Source organism: Phodopus roborovskii, unplaced genomic scaffold (genome assembly GCF_943737965.1).
Source record: "Phodopus roborovskii unplaced genomic scaffold, PHOROB, whole genome shotgun sequence".
Taxonomy (NCBI): domain Eukaryota; kingdom Metazoa; phylum Chordata; class Mammalia; order Rodentia; family Cricetidae; genus Phodopus; species Phodopus roborovskii.
In genome coordinates, this window is record NW_026126409.1 from 12,375,728 (window position 1) to 12,402,782 (window position 27,055).

General features: G+C 50.4%; 1 protein-coding gene across 1 annotated transcript; it reads right to left on the reverse strand.

Moving 5' to 3' along the window:
* Positions 1 to 606: 606 nt before the first annotated feature.
* Adprhl1 (ADP-ribosylhydrolase like 1) lies at positions 607 to 26,790 on the reverse strand. Its single transcript, XM_051182039.1, has 9 exons — positions 26,400 to 26,790; positions 21,469 to 21,633; positions 19,383 to 19,508; positions 18,793 to 18,933; positions 15,821 to 15,948; positions 15,543 to 15,675; positions 12,548 to 12,701; positions 3,128 to 4,926; positions 607 to 3,061 (listed from the first exon to the last, which is right to left on the reverse strand). The coding sequence occupies exons 1-9, from the start codon at positions 26,608 to 26,610 to the stop codon at positions 747 to 749; spliced, it is 5,172 nt and encodes a 1,723-aa protein (XP_051037996.1). The 5' UTR covers positions 26,611 to 26,790; the 3' UTR covers positions 607 to 746.
* Between the last annotated feature and the right edge of the window lie 265 nt (positions 26,791 to 27,055).

A 27,055-nucleotide genomic window follows, 5' to 3' on the forward strand; every position in this document is an offset into this window, starting at 1 on the left:
TAGAAATGCAGTCAGCAGTTGAAAAGTGGAATCCCATGCAGCGTGGCCACTGGCGGGGTGGGAGAGCTGCCACTAGGGGTGCTAGGTGGTGACATAGAAGTGACAGTCCTTTTTTTAAATTACCACCCAGTTCTAAACAAAAGCATTCATGAAATCGTGTGCCCCAAATCAACATTGGGGAAGCCCCCATTGGCTCCTTGTGGTCTCCTCTCCTGATGTTAGCCGAAGGGATAAGCCAGTCCATCAGTCTGTGACCCCAAGGTTCTGCCTGCTGTGATCGGCAAGACTCTGGTACCAGCTTAGAAGTGGAACATGGCTTAGGCACTCATGGCATTTCCCACACAGGTAAGGTTCAGGTTGCAGGTCATAAGTTACAGGCACTGACTTTGGGGAGTGTGTGTGGGGGCATTGGGAAGCTTTGGGGACCAGAGGACAGACCATGGCTCTGATCTCTCCTCTGCCAAGACGGGAGTGAGTGGGCTGTGTCCTCCACGTCACAGAGCCGGTCACACATCACTCATGAAAGAAACGAGCCACAGCCAGCAGCCTTGGGTATCCGACTTCTTCCTCATCTTAAGAAGCCTCACAGTTGCTTTGAACAGGGGCAGGCGCCTCCCATGTGCATCCCAGGAGTAGTTCATGTGAAGTGGGGGGAAGGGAGGGATGCTAACAGCTATGTCCTCTCTGTAGGGCATGCTCAAAGTCATGTTCATCTGGAGACAAGCCTGTTGGCTCAAAGTGAGTTCTCACTTCGGGGGCTCAAAGGTATCACCGGCCCTGAGGACTGTGGGCCTAAAGGACAGCTCGAAGGCTTTCTGGTCACTGAAGCTTTGGGCAAGGTATTTTGCTAAGTGCACCGACCTGCGGTGTCTATGGTCTGGTAGGTCCTTTTCTGCCCTAGGGGCATTTGTGGGCCCATCCTGGGCAAGGGTTTGGAAGAGCAGGTGATCCCCAGCATTAGGTGTGAGGGAGGGAGGGTCAGCTGCTGTGTGGAGGGAGCAGACTGTGGTCCTGCTTCTAGCCAGGGACTGGCCTTGGGGCAGATGCAGGGCACCCAGGCTCCGCTGACTGCCAAGTATGGGGCTCAGACTTGGAGGCTCCCCGCCTGTGCCAGCAGGGGGTCCCTTTTCAGTTGTGCTGTCAGGTTGTCCCCAGGCTGGAGGTAATGGGTGGCTGGCCTCTCCCTGAGGCATAGCCAGGCCACAAGGCTTCCTTGGGTTCCCAGGGGTGGCTATCTTATCGTCATCCTGAAGGCTGTCTCTTTCAGTTGGGCTCCTTTCCTGCTTCCCCAGTGGCCTCAGGAGATGCTCCTGACCCCTGTCCCTGTGCTGGTAGGGAGTCTCTTCCACTGGCATCTTTTCGTTCACTGTGAGGTCCCGAGAAGCCCACACCTGAGGCTCTGCCACACACAGCACGTCTAACTGTCCAGTTTGGTGTAATCTTGCATATCCTGAACCAGTTTCCTCTGATCCAGTTTGACTCTGTGGCCTGCCCATGTCTCCCTGGGTTGGGAGACTCTCTTTGGCTTTATTCCCCAAGCTTTTTGCCTGGGGGACACACCTGGGCTCTGCCTTCTGTGTGGGGATAGGAGGTTCTGAATCATAGGCTGGCTCCACCTGCCTGGTCCTCCCCTTTGTGGCTGGCCTTAGAGGATACGTAGGGGAGTGTGCTGCAGGGAAGTGTTGTTCTCTCTCAGGGTACTTTCTGTCCAGTGCCTGTTGGCCCACAGAAGGCAGTTGTGAGTGGCTCGGATACTCTGCTGGGTACTTTTGTGGCCTTGGGGATGCCATGCTCTCCATGGCTGTAATTTTGTCCTCTGTTCCTGAACTGCTTCTCAGTGCTGGCTCACTTGAAAAACATACTGGAGACTTGACAAGCCCTGGGCAAGAATCTGCAGCTTCCCCTAGCTGAACAGTTGGGGCTGCCGACATCAGGACACGGCTCTGCACCAGGTCTTCTGAGATGCTTCCTTCAGTGGCTCTACTCTCGCCCTTCGGGGACCTGCTTGACACCAAAGGATGGCTTCTGGGTTTTTGTGTTTTCTTGTCTTTGTAGTCCGAGACACTACTTGACCGTGGCGTTGTCTTGTTTTTGGGCCTTTGTTCACCATCCTGGCCATCACTGACCTGTGCTGTCATCTTGTGCTCATTGTCTTGGGTACCACATGCTTGTGGCACTGTCTTGTGTTTAGTACCCTGGGTACTGCCTGGCTGCGATGTTGCCTTTTGTCTAGGGTTTTGGGCATCACCTGTCTGTGACACCACCTTATGCTCAGGGTCCTGAGCATGTGGCTGTGGTATTATCTTTTGTTCATTATCCTGGGTACCACCTGGCCATTGTGTCACTTGTTTAGTGTCTTGGGTACTATCTTGCTGAGGTGTTGTCTTGTGTTCAACGTCCTGGGTGCCACTTGGCCACAGTGCTGTCTTGTGTTTAGGCTCTTGGGAAGTACCTAGATGTGGTGTTATTTTGGGTTCAACATCCTGGGAATCATGAGGCATTTTGCATGCATTGTTCTGGGTGCCGCTTGCCCATGACATCTGCTTGTCTTTGACATCATGGACACCACTTGTCTGTGGCATTTTCTTGTGCCCAGCATCCTTGGAATCACCTGTTTGTGGCATTATCTTGTGTTCGATGTCCCGAGTACCAGCTGGCCATGCCATTATCTTGGATTCAGGGTTCTGGGTACTACTTGGCTGTGGCATTGTGAGGCCAGTGACAGCCCCTATAGTTGTCACCTCTCCAGAAGCTTTGATACCTGTAGTAGGCTGTTTATCTAATGTGGGCTGGCTGCTATTGCCCAAATCATGGCTGACATTTTCCTGAGCAGTGCTTGGGGGTGAAGCTGATTCGTTCAGGGTCCGTTTGCACTCTTCCTGCCCAAACTGGATGTTCTTGCCTGATGCTATAGGACCCATAGACCTTATGCAGCCCTGGGGTGGCACCGGCGCTGTGGGGGATATCCCTTGCTGGAGGTCAGTGGCCAAGCTGGTGCCCACTCCTGCATGGCATCTCCCAACATTGGGATAACTTGAGGTGCCATTGCTAGGTGTAGGGGCTTTGTTTGACTCTGGACATAGGTGCCTTTCCCAGTTGAGGTCAGAGATGTGCTCTCCCCCAGTGCCAATGCAGTTCCTGATGTCACATGAGTCCTCAAGGCTGTGTTCTTTCTCTAGCCCACCAGGAACAGTCTTTGAAGGAAATGGAATTAGGAACGTCTGTGAGGCATCACCATCCACCTGAGCGTCATCTCTCATGTCTTCCCGGAGTCCGTCTGCTGCCACAGGCTGGAGGCTCACTGGCATCCCACGAGGTTTACTCAGTATTGTTGGGGCTTGGCAACCCCTCCCATCCTCATTCACAGTGGAAAACCCTGCTTGTTTATTTTCAGTCACATCCTGTCTTCCTGAAAGTTGGGAAGGTTTGTCTTCATGACTTGTTGCATGCCGCAGAGGGCTGGGACAGGCAGGCATTTCGTGAACAATGGGAAGCTGCACTGTTATTTTTGGAGGCTTGATGGCGGGCTGTGCTCGCCGCTCAGCCTGGACTGCTAAAGGGGCTAGGAGGGGGACCTGTGACACTGCCTCCTGCTCTGGCAGGTGCCACTGGAAGGCAAAGAAGGGCTCTCTTTCTGAGCCTGAAGGTGTCCTTTCTGCTTCATCCTCAGAACTGCACACAGTCATGGTGATTTTAGGGACCCCCCTTGCATTTTCCTTCTCTTCCTGGGTGTCAGCTGCCGCCTCTTGTGTATTGGGCTCTGCTGTCCTGTCCTTTCCGACTAGCCCAGTATCTCTGGGGCTGTCCAGTCCAAGTGGGTACAACAGTGGTACATGGCCAGGCAGGGCTTGGCCTTTGGTAGACATTCCAGAGAAACCCATGTCCACAGCCATGTGACCATCCACATGAGCCACTGCCTGGGACACTGAGGACTGCACTTGTTCCTTGTGGCCCTCATTCATGAGTCCTTCTGATTTGTTTCCTTCGGGTTCCAGGTTTTCTGAGCTGGAAGACGTTCTGGTTTCTCCAATGGGCCAGCGTCTGGACTCTGAGTGACTAAGTTTTGCACAATGGGACAACCAGCTCTGGGGGCCACAGACAATGGTGGCAATGCTGAGGGCTGGCAGGGGCTCGGCTGTGCAGGCCAGAAATCGGGCAGGGGGAGTCCTAGTACAACTGGTGGCCATGGTAGCTATGTGGAGTACCCGTACTTGTGGCCTGTGCACTTTCTTCTTCTGTAGGCCCTTGCTCTTCCGTCCTTCCCTGTGCAGGGGCAACACTCCAGCTTCTGAGTGCAGGCAGCCACTCTGTTCAAATCTTTCTCTCAGCTTGGAGAGGATGGAGTTCCGGCCCACAATTCTTGGCAGGAGGCCCCTGGCAGCTCCAGGCCGAGGAGCAGGAGGTTTCTCACAGGCTTCTTTCTCCTTAGCTGCCTTCTCTTCTGCAGCCAAGAACTTCTTCAGGATGTTTTTCACATTGCTCTTCCCACCTGTGGGACTCCACCGGGGCTTCTCATTGGCTGGGGTCCTCTGGCCGGCACGGCTGGCTCCTTCCTTAGTCTTCTCTAGGAGCTTGTTGATAGTCGCATTTACAAAACTCCTACCAGGTCCTTGCTTGTCCTTGGAAATCAGCCGGCCCACTTCCCGGGTCTTCTTGAGGTGGGGCTCCCGCCCAGTGCCCATGAACTTAGCCTGGAGAAGCTGGAAACGTGTGGGTCTCCGACCCACGTCCTGGTGTTGGGATGGGTGGATGGCCCTACTTACTCTGTCTTCTGCCTTCTGGGACCCATCTGCACGGTCCAAGACATAAAGCAGGAGGCTGTTGAGGAGAGTGCGGGTTGCCTCGTCACATGTCCTGCTGATCTTTTTCTTCAAGGTCTGTGCATCGATGGCCATCTTCTCACGGAAAATCTTGCTGTTCTTGGAGCTGTAGGAAAACAAACAGAAAACCTACAATGGTCACATATTTTACTGTCATTTTCATAAGATTACTCTTATCCTGGTTAGGTTTATGTCAACTTGACACAGCTGATAGAAGGGAACTGCAGTTGAATAGCAATGGCTGTAGGTAGACAAATCCATAGGGCATTTTCCTAATTAGTGATTAATGGGAAAAAGCCAAGCCCATTGTGAATGGTGCCACCCCTGGGCTGGTGTTCCTGAGTTCTAAAAAAAGCAGGCAGGGGCAGTGGTGGCACTCAGGAGGCAGAGACAGGTGGATCTCTGAGTTCAGTCAGCCTGTTCTACAGAGTGAGCTCTGGACAGGCTTCAAAGCTACAGAGAAACCCTATCTCTAAAAACAAACAAACAAACAAACAAAGCAGGCTAAGCAAGCCATGAGGAGCTGCACCAGTAGTGACCCCTCCATGGCCTCTACATAAGCTCTTGCATCCAGGTTCCTGCCCTGTTTGAGTATCTGTCTTGACTTCCTTTGACAATGAATAGTGATGTGGAAGTGTGGGCCTAATAAACCCTTTCCTTCCCAAATTGTTTTGGTCAGGTTTATTTCATGACAGTGATAGCCGCCCAAACTAAGACAGCATGAGAGCCCCTGGAGGACCCCTAGGACTGGGTCTTGGAGTTAGGACGTATTGCGCCTTTGGGCTGGTGCTGGCCCTGAATACTAACCAGGGACAAGGAGGTCTGTCCACACCTGAGACCAGCTCACTCAGAGAGCTGGCATACAAATAGGGGTATTAACAGGAGCTGCATCGTGAGTACTTGAAAAGCCTTGGCGGGGCATGAGCAAGCACGGTGCACAGCAATGACCACGGTGTAAAAATAACTAAACCAAGCAGCAGCTGTGCTGTCCACCACTAAGAACGCCATTGTTCTGAGTAATCGGGACATGGAGGCCAATCCTGCCCACTGGGAAGTGGCTGCTCTGCGTCCTTGCAAGAGTAAACCAATCCTGGGGCAGCCCCAACACTCCCTTGGGCCCCCGAGTGGAAAGACACACCATTGGTCTGCTTCAGAGTTGAGAAGCCAGCAGACTCAGAGCTCAGGCTTAACCTGTGACAACTGGTTTTCACAGTCCTGCCGCCTGAACTGTCTCCCATCCAGATGGCCTGTGGACATGTCTCTCCAGACTTATCTCTCACCCGTGGAAGCTGCCCTGAGTAGAGAGAGACCTCCTTTCACCTGAGGGTGGTCAGCACCCTGGGGGCAGTATCAGCTGAGTGATTCTTAGGGGTTTGTGCATCCTGTAAAACCACCAGCTCGTCTTCACAGCTGCGGAGGGAATGGTGTGGGGGTGGGGCTGGCTATGTGTCGCAGCTGGGCTTGAGAAAAATCTATGCACAGTTGCACAGATGTGAGGGGTCCCAGATTTCCTGCCTCTGAGGTAAGATGGTACTGTCTTGGAAGTGGGTTGGTTTTGGTCCCGGGTGGCATCTTTTCCTTTTCCAGGGCATCTTGGAACTGGTGGCCATTAATTTCTACATCTTGGGGTTGGCCTTTGGCAGCTGCTTAGATACAAGCTTCTGTCTGGATATCTTGGGTCTCACTGGCACATTGCATGCTCATGAACTAAGCCCTTACACCTCAAATTCTTCTATTAACCTTCCCCTGGGACACACAGGATCTTTCCTAGCCTACACCCCCTATAGCCACAGGGCCCTACAGCTTTAAGACAGGTCAGACTGTCACTGGCCCCAGGAAACATTCCCGGCCCCTCTTGAAGGCTTGCCTGCCTCACACGCACACAACTGAACCTGACAGCCTGACAGTGTCCATGCTCTTGATGGCCACATGACCAGAATCATCCTCTGCCAGCCACATCCAGCAGCCTCTGCTCTCCTTGGCTAATCTTTGTGCTGCCCAGAGGACACCATCTCTGATCCATACTGCTCTAGATTGGGTACAGTCACACTCTTCCTGTGTATCCTTGCTGCTGCCACCATCCTTTGTGGGTCTGGTTTCAGGATGTGTCCACCATTAATTCCATCATGAATATCTGCACATACAATCTCAAGTGGGGTCTGGACTGACCTATACTTACTTCACTCTACAGTCTCCATATGGAATTACTGACAATTATTGACACCAGCTCCCAACTAAGTGCCCCCACCAAGCCACCACAGCCTCCTTGTGTGAGTTCCTAGGAGTCACCGAGCTTGTGGGGATAGGAAGGTCTTGCTCCCCAGGCCTGGGATGTGGACAGACTCACCTGGCTCAGGCGATATGAGGAGGCTCAAAGGCCCTGGTACCTCTTGGATCTTTGTGGTCACACAGCTTGTGAGGCTGGCTAGACTATTTCAGCTGTCTTAATGACTTCAGGTGAGTCATTAGGACGACTGAAATAACCATAGGGATGACATATAGTGAGGTACTCTGACCCACTGACTAACGGCCACGAGCCCAACATGCAGGACATTGAGTGTCATTCCCAAGTTCCTCTCTGGGGCCTCCTGAGCCTGTGGTCTAAAGGGAGAAATGAGAAAACAGGGGCATTAACTGTCCCCCTTCTCCCACCACAGAAGAGACAGCCTGACCTCTCCACACATCCCATGCCAGGATTCCACAGCGCCTTCTGCTCTGGGCAGTGTGTGAGCAGGACACTTTGAGGGAGGCTTGCTGAGTGTCTCAGATCAAGAGATTTGTTGTTTCTAAACACATCCTGCTGTCTGGACCAAAGCCACACCGCATCACATGTCAGCTCATAATCAGTTAGAAGCTAGCATGTTGCCAAAGTGTTGTCCAGCAGCTCACCACCTGCCCATCACCAGGGACCAGCACTGAGGCCGCTTGCCGCCTTCAGTTTGACTTCTTTGGCAGACACGGAAAGGGGATTTAGCAAGCGGCCCCAGATGGAATTTCAGAAAGTTACCCCAAAGCTCCCATGATCATCTCAGATAGTTCAGTCAGGGCAGACACTTTCCTAAGAGTTATGGGCCAGGATTAGCAGATTAGGGACTTCAGTTCTTTCCTAGTGGGCCATGCTTGGTCCTTTCACACCATGGCCCTGTCACACCATGGCCCTGTCACACCTGGCCCTGTCACACCATGGCCCTGTCACACCAGGTCCTGTCACACTTGGTCCTGTCACATCTGGTCCTGTCACACCTGGTCCTGTCACACCTGGTCCTGTCACATCTGGCCCTGTCATAACCTGGCCCTGTCATACCTGGTCCTGTCACACCTGGTCCTGTCACACCTGGTCCTGTCACACCTGGTCCTGTCACACCTGGCCCTGTCACACTTGGTCCCATCACACCTGGTCCTGTCACATCTGGTCCTGTCATACATCTGGTCCTGTCATACACCTGGCCCTGTCATACACCTGGCCCTGTCACACCTGGTCCTGTCACACCTGGTCCTGTCACACCTGGTCCTGTCATACCTGGTCCTGTCACACCTGGCCCTGTCACACCTGGCCCTGTCACACCTGGTCCTGTCACACCTGGCCCTGTCACACCTGGCCCTGTCACACCTGGTCCTGTCACACCTGGCACTGTCACACCTGGCCCTGTCACACCTGGCACTGTCACACCTGGCCCTGTCACACCCTGGCCCTACAGCAGAAGATTTCTGTACTGTAAGTGCTGAGTAAAGGGGGTTTTCACAGCTCACTCCAATGAGTCAAAATTGTGTTTGACCATCATTATGAACCAGAATTCCCTCCTTTGTGTGGATCTTTGCTCTTATCATCCCCCAGGCCATGCACTGTGGCTGTGAGTGAGCTTCTGTCCTCTTCCAGGACACACCCTCTGATCTTTAGGCCCAGTCTTTCATGTACTTCAAACTCCTGCCAGACTCAAGATGAAGTAAGCCTCGGGAAATGGGTTCTGGCCTGGTCTCATCTCGATATCTTTGCTTTAGTGCATCTGCCTGAGGCACTCTGTTCTTGAAACAGCCAGTGCCAGTGCCAGTGCCTGGGGACACAGCATCATTGTGCCCTTGTCAGGGCAATTGCAGGCTCATAGCCCATGGCTGCTCCCAGCACACCATCGGGCAGCCAGTTACCGTGTGACCGCTTTGAGTTCCTACTTCAATTTTAAGAGCCATTCTGTTTGGGCCCACAGCCCCCTGCTGCACGTGGCCTCACGTGGGTAGATGTTTGTTTTCTTTCCAGTGCTCACACTCTTGCCAGAACCAGGGACAGCCTTGGCAGATGACTGTGGTGGGAGTAGTATGGCCCCTGTGAATAGCTGGCTCACCTGTCTCTGTGGCAACTGTAAGCTGCACACGGGGCGGCCCTCCTACCCCTCTGCTCTCCTTGCTCTGGCACCAACCTTACAGATCTGTTCCTCCTGAGTGGTGTAGCTTCCCTCTACACTGGCATGTTGCAGCTCACCCTCTGCATGTCACTTCAGGGCTTCTTTCAAGGTGTCTTTCCTAGCTGTGTGTCCTCTGCCACAATCCTATGGGGATTTCTCTGTGCTGTTTCCCGAGGCCACACCATCTCTTGTGGTCTCCTCCCACCCACCCCAGGCCTGAGCTGCTGGCACCCTTGGCCTAATCTATGCCAGAACATCCCTGAATCCTCACACACACACTGAAGCCCCAGGATAGCTTGTGGGGCCTTGCACGGCCTGTGTGAGACAGTCTTCACTCAGCCGCCGTATGTAGACATGACTAAGCCCATTTTCCACGTTCTTAGGTACTTGGATGAGCTGGTAGAGCCTGGCCCAGGAGGGAACGCAGTCTTCTCCTCCATGGCCAACACAAACAGGGGGCCCATAAACCTTCCTAATTTAGGCATCAGTGGCAGGCAGGCAAGGTCGTTTAGGACAGGACATTTGTCTCTGGACACACCCAGGCTGATCAGCCCTAAGGAATGCCACCATCGCAGCTTCCTACTGAAGAAAGTGGACAGCAGACCTCAAGCCCTGCCTATCCCTATTTGAAACCATGCAGTCTTGGGTCAGTCCAGTTCTGCATCATGAATCTAATTGGTTTTAATAATAAAAGCCTGGAGTCAGATATAGGGGTAAACACTGAACGATCAGAGAGACAAAGGAGTAAGCCACAGCCACTTCTTACCTCAACATCTCCTCAGCCTGAAAAAGGGGGTGGGCTCCTGTCTCCTCCCGCCTTGTATTCCTCTGTTTGCCCAGCCACATCACTTCTTGTTTCTTCCTCCCCAGTGCTGGGATTAAAGGCGTGTGCCTCCCAAGTACTGAGATCAAAGGCATGCGATCCCAACTGCTGGGATCAAAGGTGTGTGCCAACACTGCCTGGCTTCTATGGCTAACTAGTGGCTAGCTCAGCACTCTGATCTCCAGACGAGCTTTATTTGTTAGAGCACAAACAAAATATCACCACACAGTTCCTCATCAGCTATGGTAAGTTGAGCCTCATTGGGCTACCCATGCTCAGGGGCTATGCCAGGGTAGATGGACCTCACTGTGCTGCCCCACAGTTAGAGGCTATGCCAGCATGGCTGGACTCATAGCATCCTCTGGCAGAGTGCACCTCTGCCTCAGTTTCCTTGCAGGAGAAGAGAGGGCTCAAATAAACGTCAGGGCTCAGAATAGCTACCAACTATCCATCAGAGAGACTCCTTTCTTAACCTGCTAGGTCACCACATCCTGAACCATACCACTACTGCAGGGCACACAGGGGCCATGGCAAATCATAATTTATAAAATATGTTGTGGTCTCTACCAATTGTCAGGCCATGATGCTACCATTTCCTACCCCCATCTGAAGAAGCTGCTTCGTATGCATTCCCTCCATAGTGACTGAAGCTGCCTTGCAGTCACTGTACTAACTTGTCTATTTGCCTGTCCGTAGTCTCTCCTTGTAGCTCAGCATGAGACATCCATGTCAGGATGCTGTGTGCCCAACAAGGGGACATGTCTTCATCAGGACACATCTTCTATGGATTGTTTTCTCTGTCTCCTATTTAGCTTCTGCTGTCAACTTCTGCTATAGAGCCCAGTGTTATCTGGGGGAGTCTGAATTGTGGGATTGCCTCAATCAGACTGGACTATGGGCATGCCTGTGGAGCAATTTCTTGATTAATAATTGATGCATTAGGGGCGTGCTAGGAGGTGCCACCCTTGGGCAGGTGGTCTTGGGTTGTATAGGAAGCTAGCTGAGTGTGACCCAGTGAGAAGGTCAGTAAGCTGAATTACACCATGGCTCCTGCCTCTGAGTTCCTGCCTTGACTTTCCTCAATAATAGATTGTGATCTATAAGCATAAGCAGACAGTTCCCTAGGATCGAGAAAGAAGAGAACAGGGTACCTGGGATGGAGCAACTTCAGAGGTCCCAACACATCCTGTGTCAGTGACCTTTGCTAATGAAGTCTGCAGCCACTTGTCCTGCTGTCTGTCTGGACATTTTATCACAAGGGAACCATATCCTGTTCAACCATCCGACAGAAGCACCTGAGGCCCCTGGAGAGTTTGCATCCTAGAGGCCCTGCAGAACCCAATGGTGAAAGCTTTCTGCCCTAGCCCCACCCCCATGCAGAGCTTCCCGGATCCGCCAGCTTCCCTTAGCAGACAGTGTTGGCTCTTAGAGACAAGGCCTCATGTGAGAAGAACGCAGCACCAAGACAGCCCAGCTGTGCTGCCCAGGCCCAGCACAGCCAGCTATCATCAACGCCCACAGAGAAAAACCCACATCAAAAGCCATGGTTGGAATTGGAGCGTGTGACCACCTTCCCCACACTCCCAGCTAACCCCTGCTGGTGAGTCTCTGTGGAGCAGAATAGGGTGGCTAAAGACTTCCTCCTACATGGAAGATGCATCATGCGACACAGGAAATTGTCTGGCTTTCTCAGGCAGTTAGTTGTTCAAAAAGATTTCAGTAAAAGCTTAGTGACTAAAACATGGTAAGGAGGGGCTGGAGAGATGACTCAGAGGTTAAGAGCACTGACAGATCTTCCAGAAGACCCAGGTTCGATTCCCAGGACCCACATGGCAGCTCACAACTGTCTGTAACTCCAGGGGATCCAACACTCTCACACAGGCAAATAAAAATAATAAAAATAAAAATAAAACAAAACACACACACACACACACACACACAAAATGGCAAGGAGGTTGAATGACTGCCTTGGGTACATCTTGAAGTCACCAAGCCTCTCTACTATGAGGCACAAGCACATCTGACTGCTGAAGAGAGATGCCCCACCCCGCATCGTGCCAGCGGGTAGCAGGTAGAAATATATAGCTAGGAGGCGGAAAGACTGAGGAAGGTTCTCAGCTAGAGGGCCACGGCTATTAGTGTAGTTCCGATAGGTGAACAAGCAGCACCCAGTTTTTGGGGCAGAAGAAAATATACCAACTGTCCAGGAGACAGTTTGTCACCAAGCATCTGGTTTGCGAGCAGCAAACACGAAGCATTGGCAGCGGTGTACCAGGCTTCAGCGAGGGTAAGGAACAATGTTCTCTTAGGACAAACAATGTATTTTATATAGCAAACGGGGCTTGGAATTGGAGGGAGAAGTTACAGTTGGATTACGGCCCATGAGGCATGTGTTTCTTAAGTGGAAACTGCACATGTATACCCTCTACTGGAAGGCTCTAAATCTGAGTGTGGGCACTACTACGGGGCTGCCCTCTGGGAGGGAAAATGGCAGAGAAACACTTTACTTTTCTTCTGTGGACAGGCGGTGCAGGGCTGTGCCCAAGTCCTCTAGTCTGCCCTTGTGCTCCAGTTCCTGGTACAAGCCCCGTGGAACGGTGGCCAGGCCATGCAGCAACCCGAACAGGCAGCCAGCGATTGTCCCTGTGGCTCCGCTCTCCCCTGAAATGGCAAACACAGGTGTGTCCTGGGTGGGGTGTCCCCACTGACTAAGCCTGCTCCCCCTATATCTCTGAGAACATCCTGGAGAAGACAGGCCTAGTCGTGGTAGACAAGTTGTAATCCTAGTACTCAAGAGGCTGAGGCAGGTATTGACTCATGTTCAAGGCCTGCCTGGCCTAGGAAGTATCAGGCCAGCCAGCGACATGCTGCGGTGCCCTACCTCAAAAAAAATGGGGCTGCCCCGCACCCTGGCTGCCAGCTACTGAGGCAGCCACAGTTCTAAGCGTTGCTCCCTTCTTTGCTCTGCTCCTGCTTCTCTTCTCTCCCATGTAGGTGACATCTTGCCACCACAAACCGACCCAGTGATATTAGGTAGCAGATAGCCGTGAGCAGTCAAAAATGGAGTATCAACAGATAGCCCAGGCCCTGTTCCTGTTTGTACAGCCTGGAAGTCTGAAACGGCCTGGCCTCAGCTCCCATAACAAAGCCTTGAGTTCCTTAACTGATCGACAGCCATGGCATCCATCTTTGGACTTCGAGCAATCTCATAAAGGAGTTAAACTTGAGTTTGTCAAGAAAATGTGCCTGCATGCGGTAGCTGTCTCCTGATGGTCAGAGCCTCATTGTGGTCAAGCACACTTAATATACAGTTAGTTTGTTCCTCTGTATCAGAAAGGCAGGCACCAGGGCACTTTCCCAATTGTCACACATGTGAGTTTGGCTTCATCATACTGTGCTTTTCATCTACCTTTTTTTGGACTTTTCTAGTGGGTTGTGGGAAGAAATCTCCTAAAAGGGCGATCTGGCCCATCATGATTGGGAGGAGAAAAGAGTTATCTTACTCCATAATATGCTACTTACCTCTGAAATACTCATAAAATTGTCCTTAAACTGAATCTGCAGAACCCACTGGGCCGCTGCCTAGGTCTGACAGCTGTGTGCTCTCTGCCTTTCCATCTCTGCTTGGCAGTCAACACACCCACAGCCACTTTCACTTGTGGTTTTTTAATATTTGTTTTTATTTTGTGTGTTTGAGTGTTTTGTATGAATGTGTGAATGCATGAATGTATGTGAACCATATGTGTGTCTGTTGCCTGTGGAAGCCAGAAGAGGGTGCAAAGCCCCTGGAATTACAATTCACGATGGATGTGTGCTACTACTATATGGATGTCAGGAGCTGAACTCAAGCACACTTAACTGCTGACCATTCTCCAGTCCATTGTTTTCAAGTCAGGGTCTTTCACAGCCCAGGGTGTGAAACTCACTATGGAGCAAAAGCTGGCCTTGAACTCCTGATGGTCTTGACTGTACCTTCTTAATGCTGGCCATACAGGTATATGCTACTACCACACCCAGTTTGTGAGGTGCTGGGGATTGACTTGAGGGATTAGTGCATGTAAGGCCAGCAATCTACCAGCTGAGCCACACTGCCCTTTCTTCTCCCGTTTGTAAAATACTTTTAGTACATTTATTTATTGATTGCTGGTGTGTGTGTGTGTGTGTGTGTGTGAGAGAGAGAGAGAGAGAGAGAGAGAGAAAGAGAGAGAGAGAAAGAGAGAGAGAGAGAGAGGAAGGGAGAGAGAGAGGATATGATTGGATGAGGCTGGGACCACAATGGTGGATGGAGTGGGAGAGTCAGGGAAGTTGTTCTTGGCATAGATATACCTAGAGCCCTGGGGGCTGGTCCCAGGAAAGGCCTGAACACAGATATCCAGGAACAGCATTACAGCAAAGAGCCACTCTAGCCTGACTTCCCACAACTGTTCTTTCTCTCCTTCCAGTAAAACCTGCTTCCAGGATAGCTCTGATACCATCTGTTCATTCTCAGAGGAAAGCTGAGAGAAAACCGAGGGACACAACATGGTTTGTGGAACAAAGTTCTGGTCCCACACAGAACTTCCCATTGGCAGCTTAGGGCTCTGGCCACACACCCAATTGTAGCCAGATGCATCTGCTTTGGGACAGTGGTCAGTGGCAACAGCAAGGGCAGTGACTTCCTTGGCAGATTCTCTCAGCCATGCAAGTTCATCTTGTCTCTCTTGGCCATGCCAAGCCCTCTTTGTCTCACAGTGTGCCTCAAGTGAGTGAATTCCAGATACTCTGCGTTCACTCTACCCCTGTTTGCAAGGACAAGGGGATGTAATTGTGTGCATTTTACCTCCCTGTCTGTACAAGATGTTCTGACCATATGAAGTGACTCCACCAATTTTACCCCAACCCCTTTTGCCCTCCTCCTAGCCTGTCTCCTCCGGATGCTCACAGATGGCTCCAGCAGTGTGGGCTTGGGTTATCCTAGTTGAAGGACTGCAAACACTAGCGAGCCTTGTATTTGTGGAGTCCTGCTTAGGCAGGAAAGTAGACATCTAGTCTCACCACTTGTTTTCACACTTGGCAAGCCCCGGGAGTGGGGCCACCAGGGAGCTGTGGGACTCAGGAAGAGAAGATTTTCACCCAGCCCCCAGAACCTGGCTGTAAAATGTGTGGCTACAGAACTGTAGTGGGAAGGAGCCTGGAGGAAGACCCACCCATCTGAGTGAGCAGCTGGGAAGGGAAGAGTCCCTGCACCTGCACCTGGTCCCGTTCCCTCTGACAGTGGTCCCCTGTGAGACTGGCAGGCTTGTGGGCCATACCAAAGTAGGTTACTGCAGCCATGTTTGTGGCCCCGATGCTAGTATGTGTGCTGTAATCAGAGACTCCAGAGTGTGTCCAGCAATGGAGATGGGCCTGTGTTCTGGGTCTGTGGCTGAACCCCATGTCTGTGGACCCTAAACACCTTAAAGAGCTTCAGGGCACAGGGTCTGTACCCTCTGGGAGTATCCACCACAGAGGAGGACATCTTACCTCCATGAAACATGGCCCGCTGGCACAGTTCGGTCCAGTTGCTCCCTGCAGCAAGGAGGGCATCATAGGCTATCATGGGGGCATCGTGGCCACGTCGTCCCCCTCGGCCTTCTGAGCTCCACTTCTTGTATGTCTGAAGAGAACCATGGATCAATGTAAGTCTGGCAAAAGCCCCAAGTCTGTCCCTGTGGCTGCTGCTCGCCCACTTGCTCACTCACTCACTCTGCTGGCTGAGTTCCATTTGCTCAGGCCCATCCCAGGCCTGGGGCTAGACTTACTTTGTCTCGCTCCTCAGCATCGTAGTTGTCAGGGAAGGTGGCTTTGTTCTCTGTGTCCTCACTGATTTTTCTTTCCTCCAGATAAAATTGCCATTTTGCTTCGAAGTAAAACCAGTGCTCTTGGTACTCTAGGTGCAAGCACAGAGCAGATGGGCTGATGGTGCCTGGTGGAGGTGGGCATGGGGGTGGGAGAGGTGGGCAGTGCCTTCTCCCTGCTGTGGGTATGGGGGGACAGAGTACCTGTACCCAAAATAAGCAGCCCTGAGAGGTATGGCTGCTTCCATCAGCAGCACAGAAGATTAGGAGAAGCCAGAGTTATCTGCTCTCTGGGGCAGAGAGTGATCATGGGATGAGTATGAGCCTATGATTTTAATTAATTAGGTGTGGCAATGTAGTTCAGGGTTAAGAGTGCTTGTCTGGTAAGCATAAGACACTGAATAAAAAAAAAAAAAAAAGAAAGAAAGAAAGAAAGAAAAGGAGAAACAAAGAAAAATTTCCCAAACAAAAAAGACCCAGAAATCCAAAGCAAAATCATCAGGGAATTCTGTATTCTCATTAGCTTAAAGCTGGACCTGTACAATAAGAAGAGAGGTTTCATTATTACTGATAGCCTGAAACCCAAGTTGCAAGTAAATGGCTACAGGGCGGTGAACAGAGGCTGCAGCAGAGAGGCAAATCAGAGGTGCTGGGACAGCTTCTCCGACTTGCACACTGGGATTCGGGATCCACTGGGCTTCACAAAGCTGAATACTTGAATGCATGTCTACCTGAATACCACTAAAGGCAAAATGCCTGCATGGGCAGCACTGGCCCCAGCACCACCTCCACCCAGGGAGCAGGTGAGAGCAGCTGGGGAAGGCAGATTTCCAGACCCAGAACCCAGGACCAGCTAGGTCTGTCTTCAGGGAGGGAGCTCCAGAGTACGCTCTCCAAGGATGCTAACAGAACAACTTATTCTGGGTGAGCTTAGACTCTATTGAAAGCTTGTGTCTAAGGAGCTCCTAAAACTCTAGTTAAGCAAACTTTAAAAATCAAACAGATATAACAGGACTGTTTCTCAGGGGTCACCTCCCAGAAAAAGTTAAGTCCCCAGATGACCTGGCAGTGAACTCTGTTTTCAGGTTCATGTCCCCATGGATGGCATGCTTCAAAAATAGCCACCCAGGTTCTGGACTCCTGGGTATCCCTTAGCAATTCGATGCTGTACTGCAAGGGTTTACTCTATCATAGCAACTGCCTTCTAGTCTTGGGAGGCATCTGGTGACTCTGCTCAGATGAGAGAAACAGTCCACTCTCTGTAGGCAGCATTGGGGGATCTTCAGGGGACATCTGAGCCCATTTGAGACACAGGAACCAGGGAACGATTGTCAGGGAATATAATGTTAAGGGGTGTGACTTTTGTTTATGCTGCATTTGTTTAACTCGGTGAGGCTGTGATTCTTTCCTTGTATAAAACTCCTGATGGCCCTAATAAATAGCTGAACGGCCAATAGCAAGGCAGGAGCAAGGATAGGCGGGGCTGGCAGGCAGAGAGGATAAATAGGAGAAATGAGGAGACGAGAAAGAGCAAGACACAAGGAGAGGAGGACAGCAGGGGCCTGTCACTCAGCCAGCCATGGAGTGAGAAGAAAAGTAAGCAACACAGAAGTAAGAAAGATAGAAGCCCCAAGGGAAAAGGCAGGCGGATTAATTTAATTTAAGAAAATCTGACTAGAAACAAGCGAAGCTAAGGCCAGGCACTCATAATTAAGAATAAGCTTCTGTGTGTGATTTATCTGGGAGCTGGGTGGTGGGTCCCCCAAAAGCAAAAATGTAAGAAACATAATTCTACAAATGATGGCTTAAACTAAGCAAACATAAATGAAATAAATGTCCCCCAGAGACCAAGTGAGCAGGGGATGGACAGTTCAGAGATGAGCTAGCTACAACGCCAAGCGCCGTCTGTTAGGACCAATTTCCCCCAGTGCTGAGGCCAGTGGTTGTTCTCCTGTGTGTTGTGCATCCTTGTAAAATTGCCCAGGAGATCCTCAGGAGCCTCCCTGCCCCCCATCCCCCATCTTGTGGTGACTTTGATGACACTCAGCTTCATGCTGTTTTGGAGAAACAGTAGCCTTGGGCTCACATCCTTCCTTCTTTGGATATCCTGGATGGCTTGTTTTAGAAAGTCTGCTCCTACTTAGGTGCAATGAAAGACACATGGTGCAGCCCACACTCTCCACTCACACACATCCCTCTTAGAGGGGGAGCAGCCCTGGGGTAAGAGGGTCTTCCATATCCTCCCTGACTCGGGGAGCCAGTCCTGAGTTTTCTGGTCCTGCATTTATGTCTCTGTGTCTGTGTCTATTGTACAGCGCTCCCAAGTCAGGTCTGGGAGGGTGAGGTGTATTTTGGTCTTGTGTGTCTGAACACTGGAAGCCCATAGTGTTCCCAGGGATTTTGAGTAGCAGGTTAACCATGTCCAAAGGGTGACAGGCTCTGGATTAATGAGGGCAGATGGAAACCTTGTGGTCTCTGGGGACTCGAGGCATGGGGACCCACCTTGGTGCAGATGGAAGGGTGTGGCAGGGGATATATCTCTTTGGTCAAGTAAAGGTTAGGGTGTGACTGTGCGAAATGTAGGTGCAATCTATTCCTCTATGAACGCAGAGATGGTTCTCTATAGCACTAGACACTTGGTGTCAGCTTGGAGATGCGGAGGGTGTAGGTGTCTCAGAGACCTTAGGCTACTGGGGAAGTAAGCCACCCATGTGGTTCTCCTTGAGGTCCTGGTACCACTTGGAGCAGGTGTCTGCCCTCTGCCAGGTGAGGACTTTGTGAAGTCAGATCTTCCCATACTGACCAAGGACTTCTCTAGGCATTGCCTTTGGGTGAGCACCTAGAGTTGCTGGGTGGCGGGTGTAGGACTTGAGTTGGAATGTGAGCACATGTGCTTTGGGTGAGTGGAGAGTAGTAGGGCAGGAAGACAGGCTCACCTGCCATGTGCCGGATGGTCTTCCTACAGTACTCCTCGGCCAGGGGGACCACCTTCAGCATATCTCTTCCCCATTGTACAAGTGGCTTTCCTTGTACTGCATAAGAGGCAAACAGAGCGGTGCACATGGACCCAAGAAAACCTGGAGGACAGCAGAAAGAGAGAGAAAGCTCTGTTACCTGGGCCAGTGGCTGCCTGAGTCCAAACAGACTGTCCCCAGAGCTGTGAACTCTGCCTCTCTCTCTCCCCCCCCCTCTTTCTCTCTCTCTCTCTCTCTGTGTGTCTGTATATAGGAGGCCAGACATTTACCCTTTCAGGCTTCTACAGGACCTGGAGACTAAGCAGAGAGGCACAGGCCAGGCCATGGAGAAGGGTGGCAGCCCATAGGACTGATGTTGACACCCACTTGGCCTGGAGCCCAGTTTCCCCTCAAGATCTACACCTCCCCTCTTCTGTTCCGACATGAATGATATAGGAACCTTGAGGATTTTCCCCTAGTGTGGCTTTGTTAGCACCACACATAATGGCAATTCTGTTTTCAAGTGGAATGCATCCCCACAGGACTTGCCCTGCCCCCAGCACCTGCTTTACCTGTGGGATGGTTGTGGGTCATTCTTCCACACTCAATGCTGACTTCAACCAGGGTCTCCAGCCGTTCTGGCTTCCAGTACCGCATCCCGATGCACATTGCTTTAGTGGCAGCTCCAAATCCTGAACCTACACGGGTGACAGACACCTGAACTCTGATTTGCCCACATAACCCCTGGAAGTCTGGCATTTACAATTCCTAAAGTATGACATTTAGGTAACAATGTGCCATTAGAATAGCTTTAGATGAGTGAAATAAACAAGCCACCCAAGTCCCAGACAATAGAAGAGAGATCTGTGGGTCAGGTTGCAAGAAAATGGAGCTATTTAATCCCTGAAAATGGGCAGGGTTGTAATGAGTGAGCATCTACTTGAGGAACATCAGAAGTGGTGTTGCCCAGATATTGCTGTTTCGTTCCTTCTTCCCTCTCTCTTTAGTTGTTTCCTTCCACTTTCGAAACAGTTTTGTTATACGGCACTCTTCCTGGGAACTTCTCTTTAAAAAGAGTGTTATTAAGTTATAATTGAGTCCTCCTCAGGCACTCCACCTTTGTGGTCATTTCCATACATCAAGACTCTAACGTTGTTTATTTCTGTTGTCAAGGCTCTCTGGTCTTTTGTGGAGTTTCCTGTATGGACACTCATGCACACTCTATGAACTCTCTTCACATGCATATGGGAATGATGTAGAGGACTGCTCAGAATCTTGCTTTTTCTACCAATTTATAGCAGAGAATTTCCACACCTCAACATACAGATCTGCTCCATTTTTTTAAAGAGCTGCATAGCATTCCATTGTGTAGATACAGAGTTTACTTTCCCATTCTCTTACTGAGAGACACCAAGCTGCTTCCAGGGTTTTCCTAGCACAGATGATGATGCCAGGGTCATCCTCATACACACCTTTCTGCCATTTGCTTTTGTGTGTTGTCGTTGTGGGTCTTTAAGACTTTTAGAAATAGAATAACACACCAAAAGGCATTTTCATTAAACAACTTTGACAGATAACGCTGGATTTCCCTCTCAAGAACTTGTATCACTTTTGCTCTGCCTGGAAGGAAGCCTCTTGCAACACAGTGATGACCCTGAAGTCCTCCTGTGCTGTAATTGTGATGGTCAATGTTAACTGTCAACGTGACACAATCTAGAATAACCTGGAAAGAGTCTCAGTGAGGGACTGTCTACATTGGGTTGGTTTGTAGGCCCATCTGTGGGGGTTGTCTTAGCTAAATTAATTGATGTGGGAAGACCCAGTCCACTGTGGGTGGTACCATTCTTAGACAGGGCATCCTGAACATTTAAAAATGGAGAAATCAAGATGAGATGCAAGCAAGCAAGCAAATATGCATGCATTCATTTCCGTGTGCTCTTGGCTGTGTGATGTGACCAGCTGATTAAAGTTCCTGCCTTGAGTTCTCCATATGATGGAACTGCAGCTGAAACAAACCCTCTTCCCCTCTAAACTGTGACAAGGGTGTTTTATCACAGTAGCAGAAATGAAACTACAACACCAGTCCTGCTATACCTGCTTAAACTGCTTCTCTTCATAGTGACACGTTTATACCTGTTCAAATGATCTCGTGGTGGTGGCATCTACACCTCTCACATTGAACCTTCTATTGGGTTGTTCTCTCTTGAAATTCCTGGGGTTTCGGAGCAGCTGACCTGGTCTTGTCTGTGCTCTGCTCCTCTTGTCCTGCCCTTCAGAGAGACTCCAGGCTTTAGCACTTCCTCTTCTGTTTGGGAAGAGTGAGCCCAGGTCCCCAGATTGATGGAGCTGGCCATAGGCTGACAGTTGTGGCCACCACCGGGGAACAGATGCACTCTGTCCCCTTCAGGTAGATACTGAGCAGTGGTTTCACTATTCTTAAGGGGTCCCAGGAGACCTGGCCAGCAGGGGAGGAGGTGGGAGCTGGGGCTGCCTACATGCTGAATTGTGTGAACAAAGAGAGTGCTTCTTGCCAAAATGCATGCTTCAAGGAAAGGCAAATATCCCTTAAAGTAAATTGGAGATGGGTAACAAAAGCCCCTCTGCGCTCATACCCGCCAGACCCCTAACAGCAGCTCTGTGAACAGAAAGCTCTCTGACCCTTTTCACTGAAAGGCGTATGCCAGGCGAGGAGGTAGTTATCCGGTTTCAACTTTGAGCAGCCCTCAATTGTGGAAGGGTCTGGCCGATGTTCTGCAAGCTTTTCCACTGTCTCCACATAGCGCTTTACCATCTCCCGGTACAGGTCATCCAGGCACCAGTAGTCTATGGAAGAAGGGGTGGGGACAGATGTCAGTGAGGACAGAAAGTGTGAGGTGCTGGGCGTGGGAATGGCTTCCATCGATGCCAAGGACGCATGAGCAGGCTTAGAGGAGAAAGTTTGATATCTCTGCTGCTGCCTGGATGGATTTTAGGCCTTAAGCTGACCACTAACTCCTATTCTGGTTGTCTTAGGGTTTCTGTTGCTGTGAAGGAGACACCATGACCACGGCAACTCTTATGAAGGAAAACATTTAATTGCGGTGGCTTACAGTCTAGAGGTTCCATTCGTTGTCATCATGGTGGACCATGGCAGTGTGCGTGCAGAGACGGTGCTGGAGAAGTAGCTCAGAGTTCTACATCTTGCAGGCAACCAGAAGTGAATTGAGTGTCACACCAGGCAAAGCTTGACCAGAGGAGACATCAAAGCCTGCCCCCACAGTGATATACCTCCTCCAACAAGGCCACACCTATTCCAATAAAACCACACCTCCTAGTGTGGGGGAGCGTTTTCTTTTAAACCACCACACTGGTGTCCTGAGGGTCTAGGGAACACCTACCACCCTCATTTTTACTAACGGTTTTGTCCACTCAGAATAAACGAGACCACGCTACGCTCTGCAGAGCAGTGTTCTGAAGGGACACCAGGAGACAGGGTGATTCCTCTGAGCTCTTGCTTCCCCTCCCCCTTGGGGACCCCAGGCTCTGTATGGCTGCTATTGCCAAACTGTGCCTTGCTCCCTTGAAGTGTGTGTGTGTGGTGTGTGCGTGAGACCAGAATGAGTCAAACCCTGAACATCTGCCTTTGGCCAGCACGGGGCCTGGCCCAGCTCTGCCTCCTGTAGCCTAGAGCAGCCATCATTTTCTCCAGGAAGACACTACCTGGCTAGAGCTCAGGAGACTTGACTGCAAAGCCAGAGATTTTTGGTCACTAAGTTAATCCGTAGCTTGGTGGACAACAGTCACATACACCCAGGTAGTAGAAGCCAAGGAGTTTGATCATCTGGCCATGGGGGATCTGTCTTTGCTGAGGGCTTGGTAGTTAGAGATGGATGGGATACAAGGGGCTGGTGGTCCTGCTCCAGAGAAGAGCAGGCTGGAAATCTCAGACTCCCTTGTTGCCAAGAGAAACAAAGTGCCCATCAGAATTGCTCCCCGTGTAGGAGTAGGAGCTGAGCCTCTACCCCTAGCTGTAAGCTCCTGGAGAAGGAGCCTTTCTTTCACCCTGCCCTTGAACAGAGGCAGCCCCCTGCCATTCTTCTTCTAGGGCCAGGCCTGGCTAGGAATTGGGGCAGGAGAAAGGATGGGCAGAGTTTTGTTTTGGAGGAGGGAGTGCCATATGTTCCAGCCAAGCTTCTGGTGGCAGCCCTACAGGAATAAAATTAGCTTTGTCTGCCGGCAAACCCCTGCTGGGAGGCAGGACCTGTCCCGTGGCCAGGCTGTTGGCCAGGCACCCGGTTACCAGTGCTATCTGCTTACCGACCAGGGCAGTTTCCTCCTCCGTCCTGGCAGCCCAGGCCTCCCCAAGCCCTCTAAAACAATTATTATAAGACCAGATGCCACGAAAATCTCTGCCTTCAACTGGAACTGAGCTTTTCCAAAGTAAAAAAGGTTCATGAAAATCCAGCACCCTATTTTGACTACTACACTTATTGCCATCCTCCTGAAAGGTGAGTCACTTTAGAAAGCTGGCCAGCAGGGGCTGGAGAGATGGTTCAGAGGTTAAGAGCAGTGGCTACTCTTCTAGAGGTCCTGAGTTCAATTCCCAGCAACCACATGATGGCTCACAACCATCTGTACACATAATACACCATATACATAATAAAAACACTGTATACATAATAAATAAGTAAATCTTAAAAAACAAAACAAAACAAAACAAAAAAGACCAAAACACAAAAAACTGGCCAGTAGCTCTCAACTGACATGATTAAAAAAAGCAAAACTGAGTTTGAAGCAATATACCTATGAATTCCACAAGATGGCATCCACTTCCCCTCACCCTGGCTCTGACCTGTGTCTGCTCTAACTCTAATCTGAAGAGAAGGAGTATGTCTGGCACACCAGTGTTCTGCTGGTCTCAGTTTCCCTGCAGGCTGCACACTGAGACACTTCCTGCCCTCCTCCTGTCCCTGCCTTACTGATTGGCCCTGAAAGTCAACAGTCAGCCAGAATGGTGTAATTACCCTCAGTGGCACAAGATCCTCTAGAGCCTGACCCCAGCCTGGTGGCCTTGCATCCTGTGGCTCTGTTTGACTCCCACACCCACAAGGGTTTTAAGGAGCATGGGTGTGAGCACCTCACCACTTTTCTAGGCTCAGCAGCAGCTAGTGGGAATGTGGAGCTTCGAACGCAAGCCCCAGAGCAAACGGTCCTAAAATGAGAAACACTCAAAGCCTGGTGCTTGCCTGGTGACCGAGGAAGTCGCCTCGGTCTTCGCACTCCTGAGTTGAGGTCTCAGCTGCCGCACCACTGACGGGTCTTGTAGAACATCAGACAAGGCCTTGCCTTTGTTTCTGCTTTCATGTCCTGAATGAGCTGTGGTCACAGTGGCAGCTAAGCCATGGCCTATAGACCACATAGCCACTGCTGGGTGATGGAATCATGAGTGACACTTGTTTAAAAGTGCTAAGAGGGGATCCATTCTGGGAAGCAGCCATAGGGCATCCAGCACTGTAATTAATAGTTCTGTGGCCACCTTGACCTTAGGCAGTAGACAGGGTACATGAGAACATGGCCTGCAGCCAGGTTGCCTGGATGTGCTCTCACATGGCTCCAAGTGTCCATCTCACCTGTGGAATGGAAACCCCGAAGCCACCTTTCAGAATATGAAGATGACATGACCTTGGGACAGTGCATGTACGTCAGTTGGGGCAGCTCATTATGAACTTTTACTGAAAGGAGTTGGGTCCTAAAGTGGGCCTGGGCTGTTTAAAGTCAAAACCTTGAGTTTAGTGAGCAGAAAAAAAAAAAAAAAAAAAAAAAAAAAAACCATGCTTGGTGTCTAAAGTAGTGTCTCTCAACCTTCCTGACGCTGACACCCTTTAATATACTTCCTCATGTGGCGGTGACCCCAACCATAAAATTATTTTAGCTGCTACTTCTTAACTATGATTTTGTTACTCTTATGAATCATAATATAAAATATGATATTAAGATGATCTTAGGCAACCCCAGTGAAAGGGTCATTTGATCCCCAAAGAGGTCACAACTCACAGGTTGAGAACTTCTGGTCTAGAGGATCAACTAAGGGGGTGTTCGACAAGTGTTTTCTCATGATTTACAACAAGAGGCTCGATGGGGCACAACATAGCAACACATGCTTGGTACTCCTGGTGACTGGCAGGGAACTCACTTTTCCCTCAAAGCCAAACCAAAAAAAAAAAAAAATAATAACAATGCAAAATGGCCCAAACCTTACCAAATATGCATACTTCATCTTGGGTGGACTTTGGCCCATAGATGATCTCAAGTCCCTGTGTCACTACACAAGACCTACCTTTGTCAGGGGCTCTCCAGAGAAGACAGATACAGGCCTAGCACTTGGCACTCTCAGAACACCCATCAGAAACAAGCTGTGCAATGGCATGCACACAGCATCAAGGAAGCAAATGTCAAAAGTTAAGTACCAACTGCAGTTTTGTTGGAAAAGTCATGTTCTCCAGAGGTGGTAAGATGTGGCAGGCTCTGAGCTGTAGTATTGACCATAAAGGCATGTAAGTAAGGCCAAAAATATCAGAAGACATAAATAGTTGGAATTGATAACTGTCTCTTACTGATGTGTTTTACTTTCCCCTAGTTATCTGGGACTAGCTGGTGATATTCCTATACAATGACGGCAGAATCCATAAATACTGGCTCCCATAATTATGCCCACTCAGAAAGATGCCTCACCATTTCAACGAGCTGTGACACCGTATCTTATCAACGTACTTCAGCTCTATTTAGGGACATGACATTGGTGGCATTCCTATACAGTGACCACAGAACTAAGCTGGGCTTGTTCACAGCAGATGAAAAGAATGGTGAATGCATAAGTGAGATCTGTTGGCTTAACTGCTGCCCTCAGATCTTAATTTTGAATTGATGGCATATGAGACCTGCAGGACATTAGCATGCCTTGCATAGCAAAGACACACTGTGTTGGTATATGCTCTATCCTCTGACATCTAGGTAACGTCTTGTTGATCTTAGCACCATCTGCTCCTTACTGAACACACTTTGTTTTCCTGAATTCAAACTGCTCTTTCTTATAACATTTACACACAGTCTCCAAACTGAATCACTCCTATGGATATTTTCACCTTAACTCTTTGGAATTAGGATGCAATCCCCAAATAATGTTATTTCAGTGGGTCCAAGTTTCAAGCTGGGTAACACATTCTTTTGAAATAAATTTAGGACAAGACACTCACTCATCCTCTGCAGTGTGAACCTCTGCCTGTGCTTTGATCCCATCAGAACAGGCAGCGCCCAGACGTTTGTGCCACAGCAGAAGCAAGGGAATGTTGCTGTTTAGAAGCTGGAACTTAATTGTCTGCAAAGTGCTGCTGTGCCCCAAAGACACACACAGGAGAAACATGACCTGCTGCCTGTCAGGCTCCAGGTCTTGGGTGAATATTAAATCACCACCTTCAGCGGCAGTGTCAGGTAACACAGCATGAAAGCACCATCTTCAAGGTTCTTGGCGCTGCTTTGCTGTCAACACAGGAAGCCACACACCCATCTTTCTACCCCAACACACCTGTGGGGGGGGTGCCAGTCAGTCCTACCTGTGGTGAGGGCCTCGGCGGTTGCCATGTGCATGATGGTGTTGTCACTCACTGGCCACTTTCCAGGTGAGAGCACAAGACTGTCCAGTCCTCCCGTCTTTTGCAGCTCCTCCTGGATGGAGCCTAAAACACTGTTCTCCCTGCAGACGTTTCCATAGCCGAGTGCATCACCAACACTCCCCAACAACATTGCCGCCTTGAACTTCTCCATCTTAGAAGAAGGTGACTCCTCTTAGCCTGCAGTTGCCTTTGTCCTTTCCTGGCCACTCTTAGCCAGCCCGACTGACATTTATAGTGGTCATTGTATCACCATCCAGCACTCTCCAAATGGCCAGGCGTTCCTTCCCTGCCTTGGCAGGTGGCACCAATGAGATAAAGCTCTGAGCTCACCACGTGGGAGCCGTTTGCACAGCACAGGCTCTCCAGCAAAGTAGCCTGCTGGCACGGGTCCACACCCAGAGCCGCTCAGAGCCCTTGAGCCACGCTACTGTGTCAGCTCCTTAATGGAATATGCCCCCTGCTGGCAAAGAAGTGCATGTCACCATGTAAACATTACTGCTCTGTCTTTGCCATTGGCTCTTGCCCCCCCCCTTCAACTAAACACACTTGTCTTGCCATTACAGTAATACATCATGTGGCCCCTTTTCATCCGCCCT

Coding starts and splice junctions, on each gene's coding strand:
- Adprhl1 (XM_051182039.1), bottom strand. CDS start 26,610: ATGGAGAAGTTCAAGGCGGCAATGTTGTTGGGGAGTGTTGGTGATGCA. Junction 18,934..19,382: donor GACCCACAACCATCCCACAG/GTAAAGCAGGTG, acceptor GCTGTCCTCCAG/GTTTTCTTGGGTCCATGTGC. Junction 3,062..3,127: donor TGACATCAGGAACTGCATTG/GCACTGGGGGAG, acceptor AGTCAAACAAAG/CCCCTACACCTAGCAATGGC.